This window comes from Ammospiza nelsoni, chromosome Z (genome assembly GCF_027579445.1).
Source record: "Ammospiza nelsoni isolate bAmmNel1 chromosome Z, bAmmNel1.pri, whole genome shotgun sequence".
Lineage (NCBI taxonomy): Eukaryota > Metazoa > Chordata > Aves > Passeriformes > Passerellidae > Ammospiza > Ammospiza nelsoni.
In genome coordinates, this window is record NC_080669.1 from 41,549,934 (window position 1) to 41,564,478 (window position 14,545).

Genomic DNA, 14,545 nt, shown 5'->3' on the forward strand with positions numbered 1-14,545 from the left:
GTAATCTCCCTATCTCTGCTGAACTTCATATCATTTATTTTTCAATAAACTTTAACACTTTGGTAGCATCACATTATATAAACACCCCCAGTTCCTGTGCATTCATCCTAAACTGCTTAAAGCAGACTGCTTAAAGTAGTTTAGATTTCCACATATGTGCCATAATGACATGAAAAGTAATCAGCAAATGATGGTCAGAAATGTATTCCCTTAAAACCATTAAGAGTCCCATGAGAATGATGGTTGCTGGTCTGAGATATTAAGGTTGAGAGTAAATCTGTATTGCTATGTGTTTGTTAAATATTATTTTCATCATCTCTCTTCTGACACTGCCAATATCAGAATTTAAAATACCATCAAAAGCATCCGAAAGTTAGGATGCATGAAATCTTTTGCTTATTTCTTACTCCCATGATCTGCCACAGCAAAAAAATCAGTGGCCTGTACTTCAATAGACACCTCTTAGGATTCTGTCATTGTCTAGGTTTGTGGAAATTGAGAGATCCAGCACTTGTTCAATATTTTTCTTGTTATCAGAGATAGGTTGACTGCCATCTACTTCCTCGCATCACCCATTCTGTATCTTTATAAAAAACAACAACGTATTTTCCAGGCTGATGTCACTTCACCTAAGCTCTGCAAACTCTTGTAATCACTAATAGCTCTGAGACTGCTATTAGTGCAAGACTGGCATGTCAAAACTTTTGAAAGACCATATTATAAAAAAAGTGACTTTGTTATCATTCATGTGTTTGTATTTAACAAAGCGTCATTCACTTCCCTGAAACAGGATTTCTACTATTTTTCTTGGGTAGCAGATGAGTACTATCTATTTATTGCTCCTACGTCTTGCAGGTGAAAAAGAATATGTGAATAGCACGTAGTAACAAAGTGAATGTGGTAGCATGTGAATGACATGTAGTGACAAAGACTAAAAGACAGCAGAGAAGAGGACAAGTTTGTAAGTAAACATATTTCTAGTCTAGAGGTCTAGTCAATCTTCAGTATTTCATTAAAATTTTCCAACCTAATGCTGATTTAAGGCATTAAGATGGAACTTTATTCCACAAGCATATTTGAATGAAGGACTCTCTTGGGGTACAAATTCATTTCATTCAGGTTACCAAAACAGAGCTACAGAAAGATGATTTTGTAGCTTTAACAATTCAACTCTACAATAATCAGTACACACAAAAAATTACAGCAATTCAGTTAAATATATGGACAGGTAAAGCTTACACTAAAAAATTGTCTCAATGTCCAATAACACATACTGTCTGGTCTTTACATGGTGAAAATGGTGCTCTCTTTCAGTCATATCATCTTCTTGTTAGCTAGCTTATAAAGTGCAGAAATATACTGGGCCTTCTCTACATTTTCTAGAGTGTGCTTGTGGAAAACTAAACAGGTGTACTTTAAGCAGTTTAGGAAGAATGCGCAGGAACTGGGGGTGTATATATAATGTGATGCTACCAAAGTGTTAAAGTTTATTGAAAAATAAATGATATGAAGTTCAGCAGAGATAGGGAGATTACTTAAGAGCTGTCAGCTATGCAGACATAATATGGCCAACTCTATCTAAGCAGTAGTTCCTGTTGCCAGCTGCAGTTGTGACCACTCCGTTCACAAAGTGAACATGTCACCAGTTCTAAAACCTCATCACATAAAAATTTCATTCAGCTAATTCCCATATGATCTTGATATATCTTTCACTACTTCATCTCATCTTCTGAAATAATTTGGCTAAAAAGTACTTTCCCTTAAATTCAAATTTTCCTTATTATCAGAAACTTATGCACATCATATGAGAATAACCCCAAACTTGTTCACTAAAATGTGAATAATTCTTCTCAAATTAATGTTTTTCACAAGTGTTAGTATAAATGACTCATCAGACCCTTCACTGTTGTTCTTATCATTCACTTACTGCTGCCACCTAAATGACCACTTCAAGATTATTTGTAATCTTAAAACCTTAGAACAATTTAAGAATCCTTTCTACAACATATAATTAAGAAATTTTAAGACTGGATTTTGCTTTACAATTTTTTCAGTGACTTTTTAAAAATGTACTAGAGTCAAAAGACACTCCGAATTTCCACTCAAACGTGTCATTTTGTTATTTTCATATTGTAGTTAATATCAGGTCCCAAGGCAGCATCTTAATTTTTTAAGTGTCTTTAACAAAACTATGTGATTTAGTCATAAATGGTATTTCATGAATAAAGATGTGTTCCTTAGAACTTTCCTACTTCCACATCATAGCTGTAATTTCCCTGAAAGAAATTAAAATTTTTCAATTTTTGATAGAGTAGCAGGGCTTTCTAACCCTGTTTGTTTAACTGATAATTAAATTCTGGGCTCATAACAACAGACTTACAATTTTCCCCTTGATATTCCCCTGAATCTAGAACATTAGTCACAAAAGTATTTCAGAAGATCCTCAAATTCATGACTGTCTGAAAAGGAAACTGAAATAGGGTATTCTAGTAACCAATGAAATATTTTCTCTGCTTTACATGCATTTTAATTTTCAGTTTTGCTCAAACACTATAGTTTTTCACAAAACTATGTCCTGTTAACCAATCCTTTTCAGGAGTCCATGAAACTACTCCAAGTTTGTGTATCAAAATGCCATTACATTTTGCACTGAAATATTATCATATTTTACAAATAGGTTTTCCCCAGCAAGCATGATCAGAAAAAATATGCAGGCTACATACCACATGAAATAATGCACATGCTACCTTTTTTTCCTCCCTTAATCTCTAGTGTGTTAGACAGCTAAACAACTTACAGCTGTCCAGGCTTCTTTTCTGCATCGAGAACACAACCACTCGTTATGGATTTCATGAGAAGGAACACCATAGCAACCTAGAATAAGAGAGCTAGATTGATTATTATATCCTGCCTTTTTAACAACGATGTAATACAATTCAATTATACATAAACCTTTAATAAAAATCTCCTCTGTCACGTAACAAAGGAGATTTTTACAATCTAGGCCTACTGCTAATGTCATAGTCTATAAAATATATCTTCCCTAACCTAAATAAAAAGAACCCACAAAAACCACCATAAGAAAACCAAAACAAACACCCAGCAAACAGAACTGAAAAACAAAAACTCCAAGCACACAAAAAACCAAAATCACAATGAATTTCTTATTTTTATCATTGCAATATCATATCATCAACTCTCCCTGAAGTAAAATTTTGACTTAATATACTGACATTTATTCTGGGCAAATATACCATATTCCCAAGTATCTCATGGACTACTTAAACTCAACTGTTAAAGTTCTACAGTCTTTAGGAGACACTGCAGAAAAATCCATGCATTCATCAGTTACTCTTGCAATAAAAAAGAATGCTAAGTGAAGGAAAATACTGTATCCCCAAATTTAACAGCAATATTCACAAGTCTTTCAGGAGAATTTTACCCTAACTACTTAATAAGGACACAACAGCATTGCACAGTGATTTAAAATAGAGAAGCAAAAGAGTAATTAAATAACTAGAATAGAAAAAAGATCAGAAGTTTGTGATCAATGAAAGTTTACAAGACAGTTAATTCTTCACTTATTTCACAGCAACTGTAGGTTATAGAAAATATTATGCAGTTTTCAAATAAAATTAGCCAGTGATTGAAGCATTACAAATGGAAATGTTCTTCAAGCAGTTTTAAAGACATGCTAGAAGCCTATCTAACTATTATTAATCAATAAAGCAAAATTTTAAATTACATTTCTGGCAACAGAACAATTAGATTATTTACTTGCATGAACCCGTACGCAACACTTTGCACATGAAATCAGAAGACTTGTCCCATCTTCTTCAACAAAGGCATTTGATGGATAGTTTTCAGTGTTTTCTTCACTATAAATAAAACACATCTCTGGAATAAGAGGTTTAGTCTTCACATTTTCTGCCATCAATGTTTCTGCTGAGTTTGCTTCACTGAAAGTAGCACTTTCTTCATCCTGATTGTCTGGCTGGAAAATAAACAAAATCTATATTAAAGTAAAAGAAACTAGAGTCTTACTCTTCCTTGTGACCATGATGAAACTATTCTACCCCTCCCAACTTTTGTAGGAAGCGTAACAGTTTCATGAGAAAATTAACTGCTTTCAAGTATTTATCATAGTCATCCTACCTTCACTGCTCCAAATAACTGTGAAATCTGGAATTGCAATCAGCCTGCAAACCAGTGTTATTGCAGTGATACTGTACCTCTTGGGCCATTTAACTCAGTCCAGTGCAATAAAGGCTTTTTTCCTGGTTCCCATGCTGAGGAAACTCCAGTTTAGGACGTCCCAATTAGCAACATAGTACTCCACCACCATTTTTCTTGCCATTTGACACAATAATCCCACAAGACAGAGTCAAACAGTGCTCTGCACTGGACAGTTTCCGAGGGAATATTTTACCTGAGAAGGCCTAAGTACTGTGAAAACACTTATTTCCTCAACACTGAAGGAAGGCAGCATAAAAGAGGCTCTGATAAAAAGTATTTGGAGATGGACATATAAGGAAAGAACTAGAAAATGCAAATCCATCTGGGTTCACCACACCAAAAGGTATAATTTCAAGGGAAAATACACACACACACACTAAGACAAACCCTTCATAAATGATAGTAGGAGGCACACAGTGTCTGCAGCCAAGGATCAATGCAGGTGAACAAAGTACCAGTTCTAACTTAAATGCCAGTGAGTTTGTTTATTCTCTTAAAAATGAAATCCTTAAGTTTATCTTTTTTATAATTTCTTGGAAAATAATTAGCCAGACCGCTATTTCCCACGTCATCCAGAAGCTGTGAGAACCTTGCTTACCCTATAGTATGGCACAAGAAGAGTGCAAACAGCACAGTGAGGTTCCTTTTTCGCACAAGCTGCATTGTATTCTTTTTCAGCATAGAAATTGGGTGGTCTTGTCTGCCACAGGTAGACCAGAGGCTTGGCCCATGCCTCTGACTCTTGAACTTGCTCTTCAATTAAGGTTGTTTCAGGCAGTTCTAAAAGAAAGAAAACAATGGCTATATTATAGTCATGGAATGAAGATAAACAACAATGAATTCTGTCATGTGTGCTAACAAAGATCAAACAATCTTGCAAGAAGTCTGCGTGCAAACATGGATGTAGAAGTCTAAAAGAATGTTGTATAAGGAAAAACTCACCATTAAGTGCTCTGACAAGCATTGACTCTCTCTGTCAAGAGCTGACTGCTCCATATAAAGCATATATAGCCCTACATTTACAATTCGTATTCATATCAACAACATTATGTCTCACTCCCCCACTGTCTCTTTAATGGCTCCAAACTCTATCCCCTCTCCCTCCATGCACACAGCTTTAAATTATTTATGGATGGAATGTATTGAGTCCCAGCAGTAGTGCCAGACAAATCACTGTACTCACACAGGATGGCCCCTCACAACTCTTCATGGATGGTGACACTCATTTTCCAAAGGGATAAAAGGGCAAACATTATAGCCAGGGAGCAATGGGGAACAATCAGATCTAAGAAGCAGATGTATGGAGTAGAAGCATGCTGGATCATATGGACAGTGCCTATTAAATCTTTCACAATCAATGAGAAGGCAGGTAGGTGTCAATCAGAATAATTATGTGAAAGAGGACAAGAAAATGTGAAAAGATTTGAATTAAACATTCAGACAACAAAAACAGTTTATAGTCCTGTTCTAATGATGTATTTAAGAAAAACTGTTCACTTCAGAAGAAGAAAATTCTAACACAGAGAAACATCTAAGTACATTAAGCTGATTCATCACATTCCTTCAGCCCATGACTGCTTTCTCTCTTTCTCCACTTTATGAAAAAGCAGAGGCTTTATGGATCTCCTATGATAAATGTCACACATTGCTACAAAAGAACTATAAAATTTGCAACGTTTTATCAGTATTGAATAAAATATCAACTAAAATCTTTGCGTACAAGCAAACCAAATGTAATAATACAAAAATATACCCTGCATGTGGTTTTTAATCCTTTTTTTATAATTTCTCAAAAGAACTAATACCAATTCAATAAACATTTGCCAATAATCTGTGTAGAAGGGCACAAAGAAAACTGCAAAAAAGCTGTCAATATTTAGCAGCAGAACCTTCTGATTAAAAACATAGCTATCTTAGCTTCAAAAGAACACCAGTGAAAAAACAACTCAACACAAGGAGAAAATGAACATATAAAATGCCAGCATTACTTCTATAACTTTTTGAACTATTTACTTTGTAAGTTAAAAGCTTAACAAAGTTTTTGCTTTAAAATTCTGTCCAATCATATTTTTTCTACTGCTTGCAATTTTAAAGAACTGTAAAACACATACCTCTGAAAATTATTTCTCTATTTCTCTTCCTACCTATTTAAATTTTCCTTTAAAGAGCCATCTTATTAGCAGCTTCAGTCTTACAGGTATTTTTTTAATTTTTCCTTTTACATTATTTTCCTTCAGGAGCTTGTACCATTATTTAAAATATTTTCATTACAGTTGTGACCTCACTGAAAATTCAGAGCTTGATTCTCTCTTATGAAGAAAACAAAGAGGCACACAGAATTTGTTGTGAAGGTCTGTATTATATTCCACACCCATTATCCCCTTGGAAACTGACATCCTTTGATTACACCACTCCTTACCACCACTGAATAATTCTCCCATGATATTTGAAGGCTCTGCCCAGAACCTCAGCCTATAAAGTTCTTCTTTATACAAAAATCTAACTTCATATTTGTAGTCCTGAGACCAGTTCTGGGTTGATAATTGTAGTTCTTTCATACAGGCTTTTGACTGCCTACAGCAGGCTGCTGAGTTCATTATTATATTGGTTCTAGTTTTAATGAAAACAGTATTCACACCTTAATTTCATAAAAACTCCATAATTTCAGTTTCCTCTTGTGTGATATTTACAAAAGCTTTCCCAAACAAGAACTTGAAAAGAATTTAAGACACAAGAATAATGCTGGCTTTAATAGCTTTTTGTCGCTATCAAGAGTTTGTATTTATTTTTGAACCTCATTCCAAAAGAAGCCAAGGACAAGATGTCATATATATATATGTACCAGACTCTATCTATCATAAACTCATAAAAATTTAACACTATTTTAATAAATTTCCTTTCTCCTTTACATTATGTTTAGAGCACTTCCAGTTAGTTGTTGACTAGAAGCAAACACTCCTCATTTATTTACCTCTGATCTCTAACACCTGTAATTCTGAATTCTATGTCCTTCTAGGTCCTTTAAGGTGTGACTGTTTTCTTCACGATCCTTACTGCAGTCTTCTGTCCCTGCATGAACTACACAAGCTCTCTGACATGATCCTCTGGTATATTACACCATGCAACCCCTCACTCTTCTCCACCACAACAAGAAAGGAAAAATATCAATCCTCTTTTCAGAGAGAAGCTGCTTAATCCAGTACTGAAGGGTTCACTGACAGGATACAAAATTAAGAGAAAACAGAATAGAAAGACATTCCTAAGGATTATAAACTTTGTCTAATACTCTGTTACCACTACTGTAAGACAAATAAATTTCAGTTCTCCTCAGGAACTTCCTAGTCAACCTTGAGCCTAAATTATCATCTTTCAAAAATTTCAGAATATTATTTCATGTCCTTTTAATCAACATTCACCCACCCACAGTGAAATAATCAAATTTCCAAAGAAACCAGTATTAAAAAAAAAAGTTACAAAGTACATGACCCCACTACAAAGCATGTACAAAACATCACAATGCTGCTTTAAACAACTTCCTAACCAGGAAGGTGAGGAATGCAATCTTCTGCGAAACTATTCTGCATCAGTAGAACTTAAGCAGCTTCATTTTGTGTGCTTTATTTTTCGTGCGTGCAACAGCATCAGTGAGAGGAAGAATTTCCACATAAGCTTCTCAGGTAGTACAAGAGGAAGTACCTTCCTGATTTCCACGTAGGCAGAAAAGTTATGCACCATTAACAAAAACTGAGAATCTGGTTAACCAAAACAGGCAAGGAAATTAAAGAAAAAAACAGCTCTCCAACTGTCTGAGAGAAGGCATAGAGAATATAATTACTTGATGTAATAAACACTACCATCTTGGCACAGTTAATGGCCTTTCTTCACGTTTTCATCTGATAATACCAATGTCCTACTGATGCCCAAAAACACTGTGGAAAACTTAAGGAATTTTTAGATTTCTTTTTTTTTCTGTTTATTCAGTGCTTCTCACTCCTTTTATTTTCTTAAATTACTCCTTTCATTACTTACTATTTAGCTAAAGAGCAATCAGTGGCTCAGACTAAAATAAATTTATTTTCCTAACTCATATTGTTGCATGCGGTTTCAGGGTAGACACTCAGTGGCCTCATGTGAGATGAGTGTTTCTCTGATCAGATGTGTCTATTAGAAGGGCACAATACAACTGCAACCTCCAGCTAGCTCTTTTCAAAATCCACCTTAACTGACGATTCTCAAAATAAGAACAGAGAACAATTTGTAGTGACTGACTCAGATCTCAGAAACTCTATTGTCATAAGCAAGCATACTTTTTTAGTTCAGCTGTGAATCAGTGCCAATTGCAAGTACTCAAAACCTGAAAAAATTGTGGTGGAAGCATCTGTTCCTACAGCAAAAGATACATTGCCCTACATACCCCACCAAAAAACAAGCATCTACTTTATAAGACCAGTATATAATGTTTCAAGAAGTGCTATGAACCTGATGTTTCATTCATAATCTTACATATTGCCATTTTTCTGGAAGAGCATGAGAATGCTCTCAGCTCTGGTACAGCAAGTTTTTGATGAATAGTACCTTATTCAATGCTGCCAACCAACAACACTCTATAATATGCATCATTATGCAATCAAGCCTTCACTGTGGTAACTGGCCTTGCTCTAAGAGCACCTACAAACAGCCCAAGACTGGCAATTTGAAAGATAAAGGACAGCCAATGCAGTGTGTGAAATATAATGTATGTCTATACAGAGCATTTTCTTTACACAGCACATGAAATGGAGCTGGGGAATCTACCTTGACTTCTGTGTCTGCTATAACTCAGATCAAGTCACCAGCACTTCCTCACAATTCACTGACAGTAAGCACACTAACAGGACTCTGCACAGGCACATAACAGAACTCCTTGGTGTGAACTCTGGTGTAACATTTTTTTACAGCTTTTCAGCACAAAACATACATTTCAAATTGAAAGGTAATCAAGACAAAAGTGAATAAAGCATCCTTAGTATTTTTTCATATAGAAACTTTCAACTCAACTACAGTACAAAATACATCTCACTGTCAGAGAGAATAAAAGAAAAATATAAGATTTGAACCTGCCAGCCATGACAGGGAAATCCGCACCTCAATTGACAGCACTATTCAAGAGAGATTGCACACTCATGCTTAGCACATACGCATACTCACAAATACCAATGAAAGGTATTTTATTTTGCAAGTCTATTAGTATGCACGTGGTTTTTAAACACTCCTATACGAATGAAGTCAATTTCTTGTAACTTCTGTCATGTTTCTGGCTATACATATATCACACATTCATGCTGAAGTCTAAAATGGATTAATACCAGTCAAAAAAATTTTTAACTGGACAGTGTAATGCAGTCTATTCCTAAGTATGTAAAAACATCTTATTGTGACCACTAACAGTGCTCAGAGATCTTGATTCCCCCTAAACCACCTGGGCATTTTTATTCTACTGCAAATGTTTTTTGTGGTATTACTTTACCAGATACAATTCATAATCAGATTAAATATTTTGTTTCCTAAGGAGTTAGACCAAATGATCTTTTTTCCAACAGAAAAGCAGAAGTACTTGATGATACAATTATGACTTAAACAAATGCATAGTAGCTGATATAAATTTTACTGTATCATATTGTGCTGATTTTGGCTGGGGTAGAGCTAATTTTCTTCACAGTAGCTAGTATGGAGCTGTGTTTTGGATTTCTACTGAAAATGGTATTGATTGTATAGAGATTTTTTTGTCATTGCTAAATAGTGCTTGCCCAGCATCAAGGTCTTTCCTGCATCTTGTGCCACTGATCGTGAGTGGTACAAGAATATTCCAACTGTCTCCCCGGTCTCGTTGGTGGGGGAGTGAGGAGTGAGTGAGTGAGTGAGTGAGTGAGTGAGTGAGTGAGTGAGTGAGCAACTGTGTGGTCCTTAGATGCCAGCTGGGCTTAAACCACAACACATACAATTCAGCCATAGTATTACTTACAGTACAAGGTGACTAGCAATGCTAAACTTGATGATAGTTGCTGCTATCATATTTGTATCTGAAAACAATATTTCTATAGGCTCAATTAATCTCTATAACGTAATTTCAGAAATACCAGTTCTCATGAATGTGATATTCATACATATCTGCACTCCTTGCCATATTTAAGAAAAGTGAAACAATTCATTAAAACAAACTGTGTCGACAAAAAACAAAATTACAGCCCAGGATCTGTTTGGATACAAAGGAAACTCCTTCCATAGCAAAGTAGTTCTAAATAGTCACTATGCTGCTTTCCAAGTGAATAAGTGAATGAATGGTTTCTACTAATGTCACTGGTTTAACAGTTTGTGGGAAACTTGCTCCAACACAAAATGTTAATGCTTTGAATGGTTTTTGCTTACTAAGTTAAACTCAAATTATCAGGCAGAAAACATTTGGGCCATTTGCAGAATGGGCTGTTGCCAGATTTGCTGATTTAACCCAGCAGATGTGAAAAGCCATAGACACTAATACAGTACAGTTTGCTTTTGCCAATTTCAACAATGATTTTGCTGCTTGGGGTTATGTTCCACTGATGTTTCCTGGCATTGTAGAGCAGCATTCTCCGCTATGAAGCGCACAGAAGCATCTGTTATTTTTCAGGTAGTTGAGCATAATCTCAGCCCTGGGAGACATTATCTATAGTTTCAAATGTCCTGGAGGAAATAATAATAATACAAATAAAATAAAAAAATAAGACAGTTGGGAAAGAGTCTTGTACTTGAAAACTTTATTGCTCCAGCAGTGTATCAGCAAACTTAGTTTCAGAAACTGTGTTTCTTTTTTTTCAGTCATAAAAGATATGGATCTCATAGCAAAATATGAACAGAAAAGTCTTTAATTTATTGTACTCTTGTATGGGACCTTTGAGAACAAGTACTGTGAAGTATGCATACATACTTCTCTTTTGGTTAGAGAGCCGAATTGCCAAATTAGGTATTAATACTCCAATTCTCATAAAAATTACATGGAAAGATAACTATATTGAATCAGAGTCTAGAAGTTCAACCGAAGAGCTCCTGGATCAAATCAGGTTTAGCTCCCAAAACAAAGTAACTTTAATCCTTTAATAAAAAAAGTTTAATAAATCCTTTAATAAAAAAAGAAGTTCAATATAAAAAAGTGTAAGACATCCACTGTAACAGATCTGAAAATGTTTCAAAAAGTTTTAAATATTCAGCATTTAAGAAAAACAAAAACATTTTTAAAAGACAATTTATATGACAGATTTGGAAGATTTTATACTGGGATATTCTGATTTTCCTTCAGCATACTATTTGAGCCCCATAATCAAATTCACATTGGTTTCATGATTGAACTGTCTATTGTGATTGCTAGACTTTGCTCAATATGATTTGTACTGGTATTTTATATTATATTGTATTATTGACTGAATTGTATATTAAAATTCAACACCCTGATAAACATAATTTGTATCTTCACTGTCATTTAAGTGCATTGCTGTATCACTCTGCTAAATTTAAATGCCATGTAACTTCAAGTAATTTCAAATATGAAAATCCTGTATTTTTCACTAAATCATCCACACACAGAGTATCTTGAAGAACCTGGTCAGAGTGTATTGTACTCCTACATTAACTGGCACAGTCAGCAGGCTTTTCCTGAGGGTGAGTGGAACTCACTAAAAGATAATGGATTACTTTGGCAAAAACATTCTTTCTGATTTGATGTTAGTCACAAATAAGAATCTAGTAAGAAAGACCTCATTGTGATTAAGACTGGCTGCAGACAGGACCACTACCACTTAAAACAGTAAATAAAGCTAGTATAAATACCAGCAAAGGCTAGAAAAATCTTATTAATAACTTTGAAAAGGAGGGATGGGAAAACCCTGACCACGATTTTTCACAGAAAGCAGGAAGCACTGATCTCACCGACACTTCGGATGAATATGAAAAACTGAAAAAATTCTAAGAACTTGAAGAAAGGAGAGAAAAGGTTCACAGGTTGCTGGGTATTTATTTCTGAGCACTAGTGCATAAGTTAGAAGACAAATTAACACAGCACATTAGAACAAGTAAAAGAAACAGTTAAATAGTATTACTTACACAAAGTAAAAATTCCTATTATACTACATTTTCAATATGTGGAATATGTAAAATGACCCTGTCAGGCTGTACTGGACCTCAGTCTTTCTCTCTGACAAATTGCAAAGTAACTAAAATGTATTTGATTTACATTGCTATGATTCCAATAAGCTAACTTAGACAAAGCTCTGAGGACTCATAGCATAGAGATTCAGTTTACATTTAAATGATCTGTAAAACTAGCTTTATGGAACCATAGCATTGTTATTTTTGAAAAGTACCATTTTTGGTTGCTTACTAATTTCTGCAACAAAATAATTCTCTATTTGAAACACTAGATCATAAAGACACAAAACAATTACAAGGGGTAAAAACCAATCTTTCAGTCACAGCATTCCCTAAATAGCTGCATTCCACATGCACAGCTCTTTTGTGCATAGAGAATGAAGAATTTAACCCTAAAAGTTACGGTTCAAATTGCCAAAGATGTCTACTTATTCTGGCTACCTAAGCTGAAGCACAAGCAACACATTCTTACTGATGCTAAAGTCCATGACTTTTTCAGGGTCTCCAGAAATAGCTACTTACCATGTCCAGAAACCAAGCTTAGAGGTGATCCACTAGTCAGACAACTTTTTTAAAATGTGGACAGAAGGCCACAGAAAGGGAGATGTTCTTAAATCTGTATGGACTGCCAACATTAAGTATTTACAGCATACTGGTATCATAATTTCCATTATTGTATATATATGTGTGTGTGTATATATATAAATATATATAGTATGTATTAAAGCAATTCCAGTAATTTCATCTGTCTTTGCACTGTGTAAATTTAAACAATAGCACCTGTATTTATAAATCCGTTCAAAGAGGCATCTCAGCAAAATCAAAGCAGAAACAAAAGAATATCTGCTGGAATCTACTGCACAGCCTATCAGCAAAAAACCTGTATGTCAGTACAAAACCACTTCAATCCAAACTACAAGTTAAAGATTAGGAGATACTTGCTCTATTGAAAAGCTTTAATTCATAGCACTTACTAACAGCTGCTTTCTCAATTCCATTCTCTCGTGTAATTTTTCACAGTTCTTAAGAAAAAAATTCATATTTTGCATTATAATGTAATCTGCTTGTGGTCAATGTACTTAGAACAAAAAAACTTGATCAATAACTAATATTCCATTGGGATTTTTAGGAACTCATACTGCCATCTACACACATGCTTACTGAGTTACTAATTAAACACTGTAGTCTTCCAAGGTACACATCTGTACAGAAGTGGAAAAAATGAAAGCTTTCTCCCTCATCATTAGGCATGTCCTGCCTATTAATAAAACAAGTCACTCAGATACAACAGAATTACCTGGTGGTACTTCCTTACTTTGGAAATTAAAATGTAACATCATTGACCATACTTACAGATACTATATGATCAAATAAATATCCAAGTGTTATGTTGTTAGAGTACACTCCTGTTTTATGCTACTCTAAAGAGAAAAAAAAAAGTACCAAGTGGGGAAAACTTACTTTATGGTTATTTTGTATCTCTCAGGTAGCATAAATCTAACCTATGTCAACATATCATTTCAGCACAAGTTCCTCTGGGCAAAAGACAAGTGAAATTTGAGGAACAAGGTTACTTGGACATGTTAAGATTGTCCAGAAGTTCTTCACTGAACCAAGACCTCTTCATAAGTTTAGTATATAAGTTATAAGTTAAGTATAGAAGATGCAAAACACACTCAATCACAGATCCAAATGCATGACACATCAATGCCCAAATTAGAATTACAAATTTGTATCTTTAAGCTACAGTTCCTGCAGACCACTGAATCAAATATCCCATAAACACTTCATACACTAGAAAACAACTGCATTTAAACTCCTTCAAGAATCAATTTATTAAATGTAATTATTTTGTACATTAAAATATATATATATTACATACACATCTCAGCCAAGACAATTAGCAAAATACCTTTGACATTAAAACTAAGTCACTCCCAATACTAGTGGTTTACAATGCAGCTTCAGATTTTGACAGAGGTGATGATAATTCTATGGGCTAGGCTTTTTTTAAGATGAAAAACTAAAGTTATTACCAGAACAACTTACTAGGTAATACTCTTCACCAATACTCCAATGAATTAATCATTTATAAACACAAGTCATAGGTTTTTTTGTGTTTTTCTTTGGACCACAATTATGCAGAAGCTCA

At 34.6% G+C, this 14,545-nt stretch overlaps 1 protein-coding gene across 1 annotated transcript in view; it reads right to left on the minus strand.

Moving 5' to 3' along the window:
• Nucleotides 1–14,545, minus strand: part of KDM4C (lysine demethylase 4C) — a 252,607-nt gene that overhangs the window by 100,118 nt on the left and 137,944 nt on the right. Inside the window, exons 13-15 of the mRNA XM_059492547.1 lie at nucleotides 4,835–5,016; nucleotides 3,778–3,994; nucleotides 2,798–2,874 (exon numbers count right to left, since the gene is read on the minus strand). Coding sequence (XP_059348530.1) covers nucleotides 2,798–2,874; nucleotides 3,778–3,994; nucleotides 4,835–5,016 — 476 coding nt within the window. The remainder of the gene's footprint in view (nucleotides 1–2,797; nucleotides 2,875–3,777; nucleotides 3,995–4,834; nucleotides 5,017–14,545) is intronic.